Here is a 15,924-nt window from a genome sequence, read left to right on the forward strand (position 1 = left end):
CAAGAGGTGAGAATTATACGGCTTTGTAAAACAGGCCTCCTTCTTTCTTACAAAATTCTTGCTAAGTAGGGTCTGTCTGTAATTTCAAAATAACTGCATTTTCTCAAAAATCATTAACATCATATCCAAATCTCATCACAGTTAGGGATGTAATCAACAATATACATAGATAGTAAAGATTTGTTGAGATAAATTAATCATAGAAACGTGCCGACCGCAGTTGTCAGTCAAGCACAAGGCTTACGAGCTCAGTAGGACCATACAAACATACAATTACAATGACGGCCAATGATGATCGCTCATCTGCTTCCTGGGCATCACGCTAATTAAGTGTATGCTCTTTTAATTACGAGGCGACATGCTTAGTCTTAGGTTAATATTATTTTATACGTACATAAAAACGTGGTAACTACCGCAGAATAGTTATAATAAACAAATATTTTTATGGTTTTATGTAATTAAAAACTCACGCTTAACAGGCCATTTAAATCGTATCTTTATTTAAGTATTTGCAATGAATTAAAGAAACTATTTTTATTGAAATTAAAGTAGGTAATTCACATTGTTCCTTATGATTTTGGTATCGGATGAACTTCTTTTTACACGAATTCCCCAAACAGAAATGTAAATGTTTCAGGAATTTGATGTCCAAGAATATTATGTATGTCACGAGGGCCGATTTTTATGAAAGGGATTATTCTTGGTATGATATAGTTAATGACCCGAGGTCAAATATAGGTTACACATCATACACCATATTACTAGTCACCTTATTTATTAGGTAGGTTAAATATACAACAAAGGAAATGCTGGCATCAGCTAGTTTCCTAAAGATCTTAATTAAATGTTGGTCGATAGTATCCTTGGATTCCTTACTCCATTAAAGCGACATCCAAAACATGCTGTTTTTTTATATTTTCTGGTATTTAGAATCTTTTAGGCCAGTGCCGCGTCAGTAGCAAAGCTATAATCCATGACTTCGTTTTAAAATCGAGATAATCATACAGTAACCCAAGTTACCCGTGCTACAGTGACCTTAACCCAGGGGTCCGCGCGGCGCGTGAAGGAATTCGAAACAATACTCCATCGAGTGACCACTTTTGTTGCTTTTCTAACTGTCAAGTGTGGCCCGCGTAGTGTTGCCCGCAAATTCTTTAAAATTCCATGGAGGACGTGAAGAAAATACCTATATTGTAGGTATGTCTTTGTGCTTATCAGAAATTGAGAGAGTAGATAATGCTTAGCTACATTTTTTTACATGTTTACGTTGATAGTGGTGATAAAAATGTATCGGCATAAATCTCAAATATTTTGCTGAGTGAGTTTATTTACCGCAACAAAAAAAACAGCAATGTACCTATATTAAATCCGCCAAAGTTTGGCAAACTGTTCGACGACAGTGTGGAGCCAGCATAACGTCCGTCGACAGACAAGAACATTGTAGATTCCATATACGTCACTGTTAAAAACTTATAGAAAACAACGAAGCACGACGGTCGGACGAAGCGCGACCGAGCCCTCTATGCCGGCGCCGGCTATACGCATTGACAAACAGTTCGCCACGCAAAAAATATGTAGATAAAATAAAAATTATTTATAGCGCCACCTATTGGATTTTGTATATATCACATAATAAAGAGAAAAAGCCATAGAATGCGTTTCTTTCTACTTTGTAATACTAAATAAAGATAATAGATGGCGTTTTACTGGATGCAGTAGTGACATCTATATTTTCTTATTGAAAAAGTAAATGGGTGTAAGTTTTCATTTTTGTGCGGCAGAGAGCGGTCGTGGTTTTCGTGTACTTCATTGTTTTGTTTATTTTACTGTTAGCAAAGCAAAATAATTAATCAAATCTATATAATAAATCGAAAGGAAGTTTATTTGCTTGTGTGAAGAGAACGGAGTGAACAAATCACTCCGTCCTCTTCACACATTCAATCTACACCACTCATTTTCTGGGATGATTGATGATACCTAGGTGGGCAAAAGGTAGTTCATTCAAAAATAATAATTTCGAAACGAAATGAAATCTCGAACAAAATGAAACAAGATTTCTAAAAAAAATCAGCTATTAAATAAATCGATCAAGTGATTTATTTTCATGTACTTTTTACTATGACTATTTATTTTTTGAAAAAATATACAATAATGTAATAACTAAATTAATGAAAACTAAATCAAGAATACCTATTAATTTAATTTAAATGAAACATTTATCATTTAATTTTAATGTTTTATGTTTCAAACATGTCTTTTTTGATTACTCATTACTTACTTTTTTTCGAAGTTAGAAAAAAAAATTAAAACGTAAAAAAATTTGCCCCGGGTGAGGATCGAACTCACGACCTTAAGATTATGAGACTTACGCGCTGCCTACTGCGCTACCGAGGCTTGTTAGCTAATGTTGAAATGCCACTATAGATACAGCGACAACATTTTTCACGTCCCGTACCGTGATTGTACTAGTAGGTATTTTTGAGCACCCCGGCCTAGGACACAGTATTTTATTGAGTGACGAAGTAACGTCACTATTTCACAGTTGCAATCAATCCAAATTTAATTTCATAGTAATTTATATTCGAACAAGTACAATAATGTCCAATCGTTTGAAAAATTACAAATAACGAGATACCTACTTTTTACCTACTTTGTCAAAATTACCTATCTGATTGATAAAATAGACCAATAGTACTTTAAAAAACCGTATGTGTACGCGCGTCACGGATGCACATAAGTAGTTTTGCTGCTTTTGTGCTCCGACCATAATATTTTTTGTGTTTAGATATTACTGTTAGTTGTCTAGAATTAAGTTATCTAGCATAATACCTACTCGTTACGTAGGTAGTCTGATAACTTTGATATCAGTCTCCCTAACCACGGAAATATTGGAATTTGCAGATCCGACTACCAGACGGCCGCACACTGGTCACACGCTCACAAGAACAGGACCTAATTGAGTATTTAAAGCTCAGCGGTTAAATATCAATAAGTATTTACATTTTATTTTTTAGATTGGCTACTTTCTTGGGGTTCTTGTTCTTTGTAAACAGATGTGTAGGTACTGTTATAAAATAAATTGCTATTGTTGATTAATAAAACATCTTATATAATATTTTTGTTCAATTGATAGATGTAGCGTTGACAGTATTTACAAAATATTTTTCCAAAAAAGCTAAAAAACGAGTAACTAAAAATCAGGAAAAGAAACGCAAGGCGCGCTCGTTGTCGATTTACCACAAAATCAGATACCTAATTTATTTTCATAGTTAACATACACAGTATTTAATTTTTGTAATTGAATCTAATTAAAGATGTAATGCCACTTTTATCAAATCTATCTTCAATCCCATCAGAGATAGATTATTAACAAAATGTCCCATCGCATTTATCTTATAATGAATTATTTGCCTAGTTAGTCAATTTAGAATTTCATTTCAAAAATTCAACTTATATTTCAGTCCCGAATATTCGGGCAGCGAACCTCAATGCTGCCGTAGGGATTAGAAATCTAATGAAAACTGTCCACTGTCCAGTCCCAGGGTTATTTCTGGACAGACAGACGGAACGACTGACTGCGAGCATACGTTTGTATAGCTCTGTGCAATGTAACGCAATTTGGCTACGGTATCGGATTATCCCGACAATATTTAGCTATTGTTATATAAGAGTTATACTGATATTAGGTATTACATGTATCGGTAGTATATATCAAATCAATGTAATATTAGATCTTCGATCTTTGAATAATCTTTTAATTATGATAAGAAAAATGCTAGCACCTACCTATGACGAATAAAGTATGTATGTGCATTTATTTCATACATTGCATGCTAATTCAGTAATTCCAAATCCAATGTATATTGTATGTACCTACTGTAATGTTAGGGTAAGAAAATAAATAGATAAAATAACAAAAACATTTTACAAAAGTATTTGTTGATTTAGTTAAAGGAATAAGGATCAAGGTAAATGTGAAATAATACGCGCAGATTCATAAACATTGTGAAACACTTTTACGCCCAACTCAAACAGAGCAAAGCCTTCTCAAACTTTGGCTAATCGACACGCAAAGTGTCATTATTTTCGAATAAATCTCTCAGGGGCGATAAATTTTGTGACGTTTTAGACTCAACCCTTCTCTGCTATGTTGAATATTTAAAAAGTCGTTGGCAACATTTTAATTGGGCAATTCTGCAAGGATTAAATTATCAAGACACCTAGTTACGGCAACTTGATGAATTCAACATGAATTAACCACGGTTGCGGTTTAATCACGGATTTTTGCGTGTCCGTATTTGGGTACCTCTCACATTGTATTGTATTTCACAAATTCCACATTTTTTTGAAGATTTAGGACTTTCAACATCTACATATGAATAAAAGCGACGATGTGATACAACATTAAAATTTCTTACAAATATATTGTATGTTTAGGTAGTTTAGGTATGTACAACAGTGTTTTAGGTGGAATTATAGTTCTTTATTTATCTGGATTTTTGAACTTGTATGCTACTATCGCTTAGTACCAATGTTAAGATTTGCTGCATGAAAGTACCTATACATACAGACTTGTCCAGTAAAATATAATATTTCAATAGAGAATATTTTATCTGAAACATACTACACCCAATTACATTAACCAATTTTTCAGTGTAAAGAAAATGTTTTCCCATACAAATGTTAGGGGTATCCAAATATGTACAACACTTGTTATTCTTCGAGCTACAAAGAGTTTTTTTAATTCAAAACTCCCAATTCCTAAGCGGACGTAAAATGTTTACTCGCTCGAGCGAGGGGACACTTTCAACTTTATTTTTTGAACTTGTGCCTTAATTTTTTAAGGGAGACCTCTTGAGACCCATCCGGGATTCGGAACGGTGGAGTTTAAAAGTTTTAACAGTTAAAAGACTCTTTACAATGGGTTACATAAAGCAAGGCAACTGTCTTGAATAATTTTATGGACCCCGTGTGTTTAGATAAAAAGGGAAATTTCTGAACACACATAAGTACTTATTCAAGGTCTTTCCAAAACGAGAATTTACGAAGTTCGGGTTGAGTAAATATTGTGTTGGTTAGATTGATAAGATATATGTGTAAAAATCTTACATTTTATTTTCACAATTTAACATGTCGATCGCGGAGAATCGACACAATATAGATTCACATTAGAACGCATTTGCACCGGTTCGTAACGTGAACGTTAAGATCTTTTCCCCTACCATTAGCAAAACATTAGTTACATAGCTACATACGTATTTAAAACTATACCTACGTTTATGTGTCTCAATAAATATTTAAACATCCAAGAATTCAGTTACCTCTTCCTCCGTTATTTACCATAAGACATTACGAAGACCCAAGCACGCGACAATATTTCGTGCACATTAAAATTTATCGCATGCGAGACTTTACGGTAGCTAGGTGATAAAATAAAATGACAGTTGTTTACTAGGCTCGGGCACGTAGAAATTGAAAGGTATGGGGCAACTGAGACCTGTTTTATTTATTGCAGAATATGGCTTTTGGATTGCCGCGAGCAAATGTGCTAGATGTTGGAGCACTGGCAATTGTTTATTGCGGTTTTATACTGTGGCTAGGTAGGAGGCTGTCGTTGCTTCTCGTATAGTTATTAGGTACAAATATATATTTGGAATGAAAGACTCAATCTTACATTTTACGCATGCTTTATCATCAATTAGAAATTTCCTCACAATATAGTTCTGAGCGAAAGTAAATCTTTTAAATTAAACATCCGTGAGTCAAATAAGTTCACAAAACCTATGAAAGACAAGTGGTATTCCAATCTGAAACATATAAACTGAACCACGACATAGCGTTGATCATCATCGTTTTACTGTTCTCTTTATTTAATCAAAATAGATTTTATTGATACATAATATGTGACCATTATTACGTTTACTGGCCACAAAATCCGTTAGTACATAAACAATACATAACAAGATTTTAGTAGCCAACATAAAGGGGTGACCGAGCCGCGCCGGATTAGTCTGTCCGGTGCCGTAACCCGGACCGGATTACTTTTATATCTCGTAACGAATAATAGCACATAAAACTTGCGCGAAAAACACTAGTTACGGCGCCCGGATGAATGAGACTCGGTACCGTCAGCAAAATTTAATCTATATTTTTTTCAAAGACGTATTTTAATTTTTACCTTTAATAGAATAATGAATACGAAATAGGATAATGTCCAGAAATGGGTTAAAGGGTCAATCAGATTATTCAAATAAATCTATGACGCAATTGACTGGAATATAGGTTTTGGTAATCCATTTTAAATATGGGACAAATTCATTCTGAATGTAGTTCAGTTTAGGTCAATACCTAGTCAGTACAAATGTACTAGAATACCCTGTTAGAAATAATATCAAAATTCCTTAAATTTACATTATAAAATTGTCCATCATAATATTCATAAACTCGTTTCATAGGACGCCACAAACTCAACGAGCGACTACGACGTCTATGAGTTTATCGTAGACGCAAGTTCTACAATTGGTGCGTAAGTCCGGTAAGAATCTGTTTACCACTTGTAGAATTCATTGTTGACAAAATACGTGACAAGAATAAAAATATTACAGACTAATTTAATATTTTAGATATTAATGTTATTTAAAATTATACCTTGTAAATAATTGTAAAAATGATAAAGAAACCATTGTTGCAACAAAAACAACTAGGAATTTTCTTTTATTTTTATGCAGTCAGTACCGTAATTCCTAATTCTAGTGAGGCAATAGGGGTGAAGAGCTCTTATAAAAATGTCAGGCGAAGATTTACTCGCTCAAGTGTATTGGGATGCGCGGAATTTACGTGTTTTCATTGTTGTTCTGTCGTTTATTCAATTAATATAATGTACGGAAGTAAACATAAAAATTTACTTCGTGCCGCATTTGTAGGTATTAAATATTTAGAAAACGTTATGATATTAATTCAAATGTTTTTTTTTATATTATTTGAGACATATGTACTGGAATAAAAAATAATTCAAGTCGAGATTTCAATATGTCACATTTTAGCCAAAATAGAATAGCGTACAAACGATTTGATATAAATCTATGGAATGCGAATTGAAGCTTCATTATTTTTATCTCTATCAATTCTTCTTATTTCTCTACATGTATCTATTGTATCTGTATTATTTCTTCTTTGTTCATAAAAACCAATTTACCCACTTCTCTTGTAAAAGTCATCGCGCTTCGTCGTCTTGATGTCCGTCGACAGACAACGTAGAAATTGGACGGAGATTCGACGAACGTCAATGCACATTAGTGTCAAAACCTATCTAGAAAACAACGGAGCTACAACTGTGTCGTCACAACGGACCAGAACTGAGCAACAGGGCATGGCCCTAAGGAAAACTCCAGTCCTAATGTTATCCCTTCCTTGTAAAATCCTTAAGAGGCTATAAAGCATTCTTCCCGGCAGCTCCTTGTCCCCATAAGAAGTCACAAAGACTTTACACCTCATCAAAGATTCAGGAATTAATCGCGCCGTCCGCCATATCGTTCATCGTAAAAACTGCGCAGTGAACTATGAAAATTATATCAGGACCAAATTCTCCTGTTGTTTGATAAGTTGGGAAAATACCTGCACTTAGTGAAAAATAAGCAGTTGAGGTACACCTAGTTCACATTGAAAAAGAACAACAACTGGTAATTTCAAATTTGGATCGAAACTCGAACATAGTTTTAAAAAAATTTTTGAGTTTCGAACATTCGAAAAACAAAAATGTTTTTAAACTTATAAAGAACAGTTCTGTGAATGTGAATTCGTGAGAAATTAGAAAGCTATATATACTGCTTATTTTGTCCGTAATTACGTAACGCAAATAAATAGGTGACTTAAACGAATCATAAAGCAGACAGGTGATTCGTCACCCGGTATGTCTGCCAGCATTTTCGAATAATATAATATTCTATTCATATTTTAACCCCAAAAACTGCAAACAAAACTTTGTCAACAAAATAAATTGCGTCGGCGATCCTCGCTCCATATCATCCTTCAAAACAGAACCCTCGATGTCATCTGGAATATAATATATTGCTATGACCGGACCCGCGCTTTCCCTAAGGAGACCCTGTTAATTACCAAGTACAAGTCCGCGACAGGGAATACCTTTTAGTTTGTTTATCTTGAACGTTTAAATGCAGCGAAAGTGATATATATTTTGAATAATTTAAAACAATTTGAATGGTTGAATTTATACGAAAGTTTCAATAGCTTGATCCATTCATGTATCTGTTATTTTTTTCTTTTATCAATGCTTTTAATACCTTTTGCATCCCATTGAGTTAGGTCTAAATCTGCTGGCTAGAATTAACTAAGATCTATCTATTTATTTTATTTAAATTATTGGGGGAATTCCAATAATTCTGTTCTATGTATCGCACTAAAAAGTAATTTAATTTTTCAACAAGACTTGGCTGATTTTTATTTTACTTTTTAAATGTTCTTTCTTTCGTAATTTCCAAGATGTTGTTCTACGACATTTGAACTTGGAACAGCCGCTAGGGATATTTCGCGTCGTTCCGGTTCGAAAATTAAATTTAAATCCCCTCGCATTTTTCCCGCCCTCCAAATTATTGCCAGTCGTAAGGACTTTTCCTGTGTGTTGTTTAATTTACTTGGGGTCAATGTGACCCTGTCCTTTATGGCGTTAAACTGATGAATGTGATTTCTGCAACTGCTTGAATATTTCATATTTTCATTTTCGTAAATTTATTATGTATTACAAAAAAGAAATAGTACAGTAGTAGTGTATATTATACAAATCATAATTATAATTTAATTTGAAAAATGTAAGAATTTTGCCTATATGTATATGGATTGATAGTATTATTCGTTGTCAAAATACGGTATCAATATTTAAACTTCATCTATTTGCAGCAAAAATTTCGGAGTTTTCTTACAATATTGTTTAATGTGAATATATGTATGTAGTAGGTAAAGCATAGTCACAAAGTAAAAGGATAGAGAAATGGTACATGTGTTTTGTTTCAGTATTCTAGATTTTTTAAGTAGACAACATGTTAAGGAAATTACCTACGTAAAACCTCGTCAATTTTTGTATATGTTATCTTGTGTATTTTTATGATCATCTATCACCAAGCCTAATATCACCAAGGGCACAGATTATACAATACCTACCTACAGTACTCACGGATATAAATGTATCCAAATTTATTTTTCTTTTTATATGTATACCCTCATTTCTTATTATGGCTACTTCTGTTGTTGGATTTGACACTTAAAAAGAATAACTTCTAAGCCATCTTTGACGCGTGTTAGAGACGAGGTCGTGGGTCGTAACTGAAAAAGGTAAGATTTGGCCGCTAGGGGGCGGCTTCAGGCACTTGTCAGAGCTCGTAATATTTTATTAGATAACCAAATAAACCTCGAGTTTGCATTTATGAACAGTCTGCTGTTTTGTGTTTAGAGACTGGTGAGAGGTTTTGCCAAAAATTTTTGGCATTTCATACTTAAAGTCATATTTTTACCTGCATTTTTCTAAGAATCTCAAATTATTTTACAATTACCAGCTTGTTTTATGTTTGATTATCATGTTTCAATACTTCTAAAGATTTTTTGATAACTACCTATGTGTTAAGACTATATACCTATGTTTCCTTTAAAAAATATATATATCTTCTTTCTCATTTCATGCCTTAAAATTCAACTTTCAACGCTTTTTTTTAATATTTCTTTATTTATGTTACAATAATTTATATGAAAAATACAAGCACTACCAACAAAAACCTATATAGGTTTATACGAGGTAAGGCGAGTCACTATACTCATTACAAATTTAATTTACATTTGGTTATACTGGTTTCCAAATTAATTATTTCCTCACAAATATTGTTAGGGTATTCATTCAATATAGATGGCAGAAAATACTACCACATTCTTTTACCGTGGACGTTGTTAACTGAAGGTAGGGTAGGTATATCTAGGTAGGTATGTTAAGTTGCGCAAACCCGAGCTTCTAGTTTTAACTTTTAAGGAATTTATTTCCTTTAGGTTTTCACACACAATTTCCATTTTAACTTTATCATATATATTTATAACTTTTCAATGCCTAAATAAGTCCGCATCATTAAGTTTGTATTTATTTTTAATGTTTTTTGGGGTCTAGTCTTAAGTAATCTTAATTGTAATTTATAATATTTTCAATTTGTGTCTTGCATGTTCTGCCATAAATACTTATACCATAGTTAATAATACTATCAGCCAAAGACGATATTTGACGACCTCGGTGGCGCAGTGGTAAGGTTCTTGCCACTGAACCGAGAGGTCCCGGGTTCGATCCCCGGTCGGGTCATGATGGAAAATGATCTTTTTCTGATTGGCCCGGGTCTTGGATGTTTATCTATATATGTATTTGTTATAAAATATAGTATCGTTGAGTTAGTATCCCATAACACAAGTCTCGAACTTACATTGGGGCTAGCTCAATCTGTGTGATTTGTCCTAATATATTAAAAATATATATATATATATATATATATTATAATATATTATTTAAAAAAAGACATGTACAACATTCGCAAGGTATGATATGGGAGTTTATATTTTAAAATAGACAATTTGGACATAACTGCTCTAAGTTTGTTACAAATGCTAATTATGTGAGGTTTCCAACAGAATCTCGTATCAATTATAAGTCCAAGATAAGTATGTTCCTTTACTAATTTTATGTTTTTACATTTACATTGTTTTGTTATAGTGTGGAGGCATTGATGATCATGTGCAATTATAGAAGGTTCAATATGAAATTTTAAATATGGAGTAACTGAAATGAAACGTATGGACATAATTAAAGACCGTAGTAATTCCACGCACAAAATCTGTGCCATAAAGATGGGTCTACATTCAGCCATATAATATAATACATTAACCGCACACGCACACCTATTAATATTCATAATACAATTTAACGTGCGAGGTTAATTTCACCTAAATATGTAAATTATCATGAACCGACCACCGTTAATTCGGAGATGTCAGTTTGTAAATATTTCTATCCTGCTCGGGTTCATAAATTTCAATAACGGTGAGAAAGAGATGGGTTTTGTGTGTATTATGAATAAGGTGGCAGGGAAAATTTTAACGGCGCCTATGAGGGTTGTGAACGCTGAAATAACTTTCAAATATTGTCGCTAGGTGGACGGAAAGTTTCGCTCCACTGGGAGGCTGTTTGGCGGGTCGGCTCGTCTCTGTTTATAAATGAAACGCATATTATTTGAAAACAACCAGCTATGTGCGCGTCCCTAAAATATTCTTTGTCACAATATTATTAAAAATGTATTTAATAGAGAGAAAATACTGTGTGGCTCCTTCATAAGGTATTACTATTTATCTATAAGGTATTACATGTACGTGATTTGTGATCTTCAAGTGTCTGAATTATACTTCTATTTCGACGAATAAGAATTGTAATTATGAAGTCGTGGGAATCGAGTGTGTCATGCTCACTCAAATGGTCAATCTGGTGGTGGCGTCGTGGGCCGGGTCGTGAGGTTCCCTCTATTATGGTTGAGCTACGCGATGGCTGTCCCATGCGTCAACTCGTGAACGGGTGCTGCCAGAGGGAACTGGTCATCTCGTTTCTCATATATTTTCATGTAAGTTAATTGTGTTTCACATCGATATATATATATATATATATATATATATATATATATATATATATATATATATATATATATATATATATATATATATATATATATATTATAATCAGCACTCGGATCACAATCATAACCTGTTTTGATATACCTTTTGACTATGTACATTATGTACTTTTATATATTATTAGAAAGAAAAGAAAAAAAAAAATTTTTTGTAAGAAACAATAATGGTAAGCCGATCTGGCATGATAGGGGCCAACACTGTTCAAATGAGTTTCTTTCGGCATTTCTTCTCAGCAGTGGTCGTTCCGAAATGCCAGTAGTTTCTAGCTTGTGAGAAATAACTATAAATTTAAAGATTGACGAGAAAAAGTGCCTGTGAAGGTCTAATTTCTGAATAAATGATTTGAATTTGAATTTGAATTTATCGATCGAAAAAAAAACTGTATTTCTAAATTTTTTTTTGTAATGTTAAAGTTGTGTCGAAAACAGAAAAGTATATTTTTATTACTCCCACTATAATTACTATTTCCGTCTTAGAAAGAAGAATCTAGATTTACATGTCAGTCAGTGTCAGGTCATTTATGTCGTTGACCATGTCTAATAATATTAATATGTCTACGGAACCAACAATACTCTTCATCCCCGATATTTGCGAGGCTAACATAATTTTAGGCAAGCAAAGTTGGTTATTAAAATGAATCGACGGGTCGCGGGTCCAACTCGGCAAGTGTACCTACCCATCACGTACCGCAGTGTGTACCCGCCTCAATTAGCAACGCGCGCGCATTAGTGAGGTCGTTTAATGAGATTAAAGATAAAAGACAGATACGTCAGTTGGTATTTAATATTTGTCTTAAATTGAGATTTAGAAAATTGAAATTTTTTTAATTCTTTAACTATAACTTGTCGTACACTAGAGGTCCCGGGTGCGAACTCCGGTCAGGTCAAGATGGAAAATGATCTTTATCAGATTGACCTGGGTCTTGGGTGTTTATCTATATATGTATTTCTTATAGAATAAAGTATCGTTGAGTTAGTATCCCATAACACAAGTTTCGAACTTACTTTGGGGCTGACTCAATCGGTGTCGAATAAGGATGTTTTTGTATTGTTTGTATTGCTCTAAATAAATATAAGAAACAGAAAAACAGTAGGTATATTATTAATATTCTACGAGTACCTTCACAATCAGAAACATTGGACTATGTAGTTCTACTAGAAATAAAGGAATCTGATTGTGAAACTTCAAATGCAACCGTAAAATTGTCTTTTTTATTTATGATTTTTTACAATTGCTCTCCTAATACAATAACGTATTTTCCGGCATTATTTTCATCTTAGACCCTGGTCTGCTTGCTAGCTAATGTTGAAGTTGGTGCACTAGTTATTCTAATGTATGTACTCGTATGTTGCAAGAAATAATATCCAAACTTTGTGTTCATTGTTTGTTTGTAACCCGAGGGAGGCATTTAAGGGAGATAGTTCACGAAATTTAAATGGAAATTATTTTTATATTTACTTTCTTTTTTAAATCCGTTTATCCGTTTATGTAAACAAATTTCAGTTACAGATTGATGAAATAAAAATTGTATCTAATATGTAAATTGGTAGATTTTTTTAAAAAAGCGCCTTATAAAAATGTAATAAAATCTAAGCGTAGTTAATCAACGGGATTGCGATTCGCGAGTCCATAAAACATAATTAAAAATTCAATTCGGAAAAAGCGCGGGAAAAATACCGTTAACTCGGGATTCCGCGTCATCAATCTGAGATTATTTCATTTGCGTATTAAAATTCTCGTTTTGTCGGTGCTGAATTATTCCGTCGCTTTAATTACTCCTGGGTTACTGGACCCAGGTGGTTCAGATGATGTAGATGTTCTGGTATAGACGCTACTATAAAAAGTAACATTTGTTTCAAACATTTTCTGGAAAATAAGTGACAATCTGACTATGTGCGGGTGAGTCCCAGTCGTCAAAAAACCTTGAAACGATACTGTGTCGTTTTCAAGCGAATTTGTCGTTTTAAACGACAAATTAGCTTTAAAACTATTTGGTAATTTATTTTTTTACCATTCATAAGACTGTTAGAAGGTTAATCAAAATGTCCCTTAGTGTGCTAAATTCGTTTTAGACGTTTTACAGTTTAGTTAGACACGAGGAATGAAGGATCAAATGTATGCATTGTCTATAGACAATATAGCACATAGGTATGTTTAGTATATTTGTACATTTCGAAATCAATAATGGTCATCGGAGTGCTGTGGAATGTGCTGAATATGTAATACCACTTTACGGCCTTACATTATAAATGTCTGTCTATCCGCTTTCTAATAAGTGTAGTGTTGTTCTAGCTAAATACATTTTATATCTAAAATCTTACCAAATTGCATACAGTTTATATTATTTATAGATTCATTGATGTCCATCATTCATACTTCAGAATTAAGTCTAACATAAAAATGATGCTCTATTTTACAATATAATCAGAGAATATAATTTTTATTGATAAGGGGAATCGTGTTTATCGAACTTCGTGAACTTTGTATGAAGGTGTAAAATGTTGTCATACGTAACGGGCTCAAACTATTTATATTTGTAAAATCAAAATAACATTATTAATATTAGGTCCTTACATATTAAATTGGCGTTTTGTTGTACTGGCCACTTTAATCACAAATTTCTCCTCTTTGGTTAGGAATTCCAAATTCAAATTTATACAGCTATTTACACATATATTTGTGTTTCGTTAACCGTTATTAATTTGTTTTTTTCTTCTGATTTTTCTGTTTGCGTCATTCAGTTTACAAAATGGAAAACTTGAAATATCGCGTTATTTACGAGTACGAGTTCCACCTTGACACCAGTGCTGCGGAAACGGCTCGAAGGGTTGATGATGTGTATGGCAGTCGTATCGCAAAAGAAAACACAGTGCATTTTTGGTTCCAACATTTTCGATCTGGAAATTTCGACCTGCAGAACAAGCCCCGTGGACGGCCGGAGACCCTAGTTGATAATCAAGAATTGAAAGCTATTGTGGAAGCGGATCCATCGCAAACCACGTCCAAGTTAGCTTCAGGCTTCGGTGTTAGTGATAAAATTATTTTAATTCACTTGAAGCAAAATAGGAAGATTAAGAAACTTGAAGGGTACCTCACGTATTGAGTGAAGCAAACCGGCAAACGCGTGTCGACTGCTGCGTTACATTATTTAACCGGCACAATAATGAAGGGTTTTTAAATCAAATAAAACCTGTGATGAAAAGTGGATTCTCTACGATAATCGGAAACGCTCATCGCAATGGCTGGACCCTGGCCAGCCAGCCAAATGCTGCCCCAAGCGAAAATTAACCCAAAAAAAGTTAGTTGTAAGCGATTGGTGAACTAGTGCCGGTGTCGTTCATTACAGTTTTCTCGAATCTGGCCAGACGATTACGGCAGACGTCTATTGTCAGCAATTGCAAACTAACTGGTAAAGCTACTCGTAGCTGCTAAGCAACCGAGTCTGGTCAATCGCTCCATGCCACTGCTGCTTCACGACAACGCTAGACCACACACTGCACAACAGACGGCTACCAAATTAGAAGATCTTCAATTGGAATATCTAAGACATCCACCTTACTCCCCGGACTTGCTCCAACAGATTACCACAGATTTTTCGAAATTTGGATAACTTCTTTCAAGGGAAAAAAATCAACTCCGATAGTCCAAATAGCCTTCAAAGATTTTATTTATTCCCGTCCGAATGGTTTTTTTAGTAAAGGGATCAATGAACTACATATGAGATGGCAAAAGTGCATAGATAATAATGGTTCTTACTTTAATTAAATAAATATACCAAACGCCAATTTCATATGTAAAGACCTATAATATAATAAGTAATAACCCATTTAGAAAATTATCCATTAAATATCAGTTTTTTATCGAACTACAAGTCCATACAAAATCAATTCCACGCACCCCTAGCTATATTTGTTCCTAGAATTTAGCTGAATGAAGCTGGTGAGCTTCAATTTCACCTCTATGTCAAAACCATAAAGGTGCGTATAGACTGGGACATTCGCTCCCGCCGTCACGCGCTCGCCTAATCGTGTCACGCACCAACGATGCACGTTTGACGTGTTTAATTGGACATACGCTAGTGAGTAATTTGTGTTAACTAGATCACTATTAGTGGCGGGAATGCTGCGTAATGGAACAATGGTTTACGTGATTGTTGGCAATATTGAGTAGGTTTTTATTTGAAGTGATATCTTTAGTACTGTT

At 33.8% G+C, this 15,924-nt stretch overlaps 1 protein-coding gene and 1 non-coding gene across 2 annotated transcripts; one reads left to right on the forward strand and one right to left on the reverse strand.

The window, feature by feature from the left end:
- Window positions 1-2,321: 2,321 nt before the first annotated feature.
- On the reverse strand, window positions 2,322-2,394 carry TRNAM-CAU (transfer RNA methionine (anticodon CAU)). Its single transcript has one exon. It is a non-coding gene; the product is annotated as a tRNA-Met (tRNA).
- A 12,076-nt stretch (window positions 2,395-14,470) lies between these two features.
- Window positions 14,471-14,824, forward strand: LOC135309773 (histone-lysine N-methyltransferase SETMAR-like). The gene has a single exon (XM_064436126.1). It carries the CDS (start codon window positions 14,471-14,473, stop codon window positions 14,822-14,824), a length of 354 nt encoding a protein of 117 aa, XP_064292196.1.
- The last annotated feature ends 1,100 nt before the right edge of the window (window positions 14,825-15,924 follow it).

The sequence above is a fragment of the Plodia interpunctella genome, chromosome 8 (genome assembly GCF_027563975.2).
Source record: "Plodia interpunctella isolate USDA-ARS_2022_Savannah chromosome 8, ilPloInte3.2, whole genome shotgun sequence".
Classification (NCBI taxonomy): domain Eukaryota; kingdom Metazoa; phylum Arthropoda; class Insecta; order Lepidoptera; family Pyralidae; genus Plodia; species Plodia interpunctella.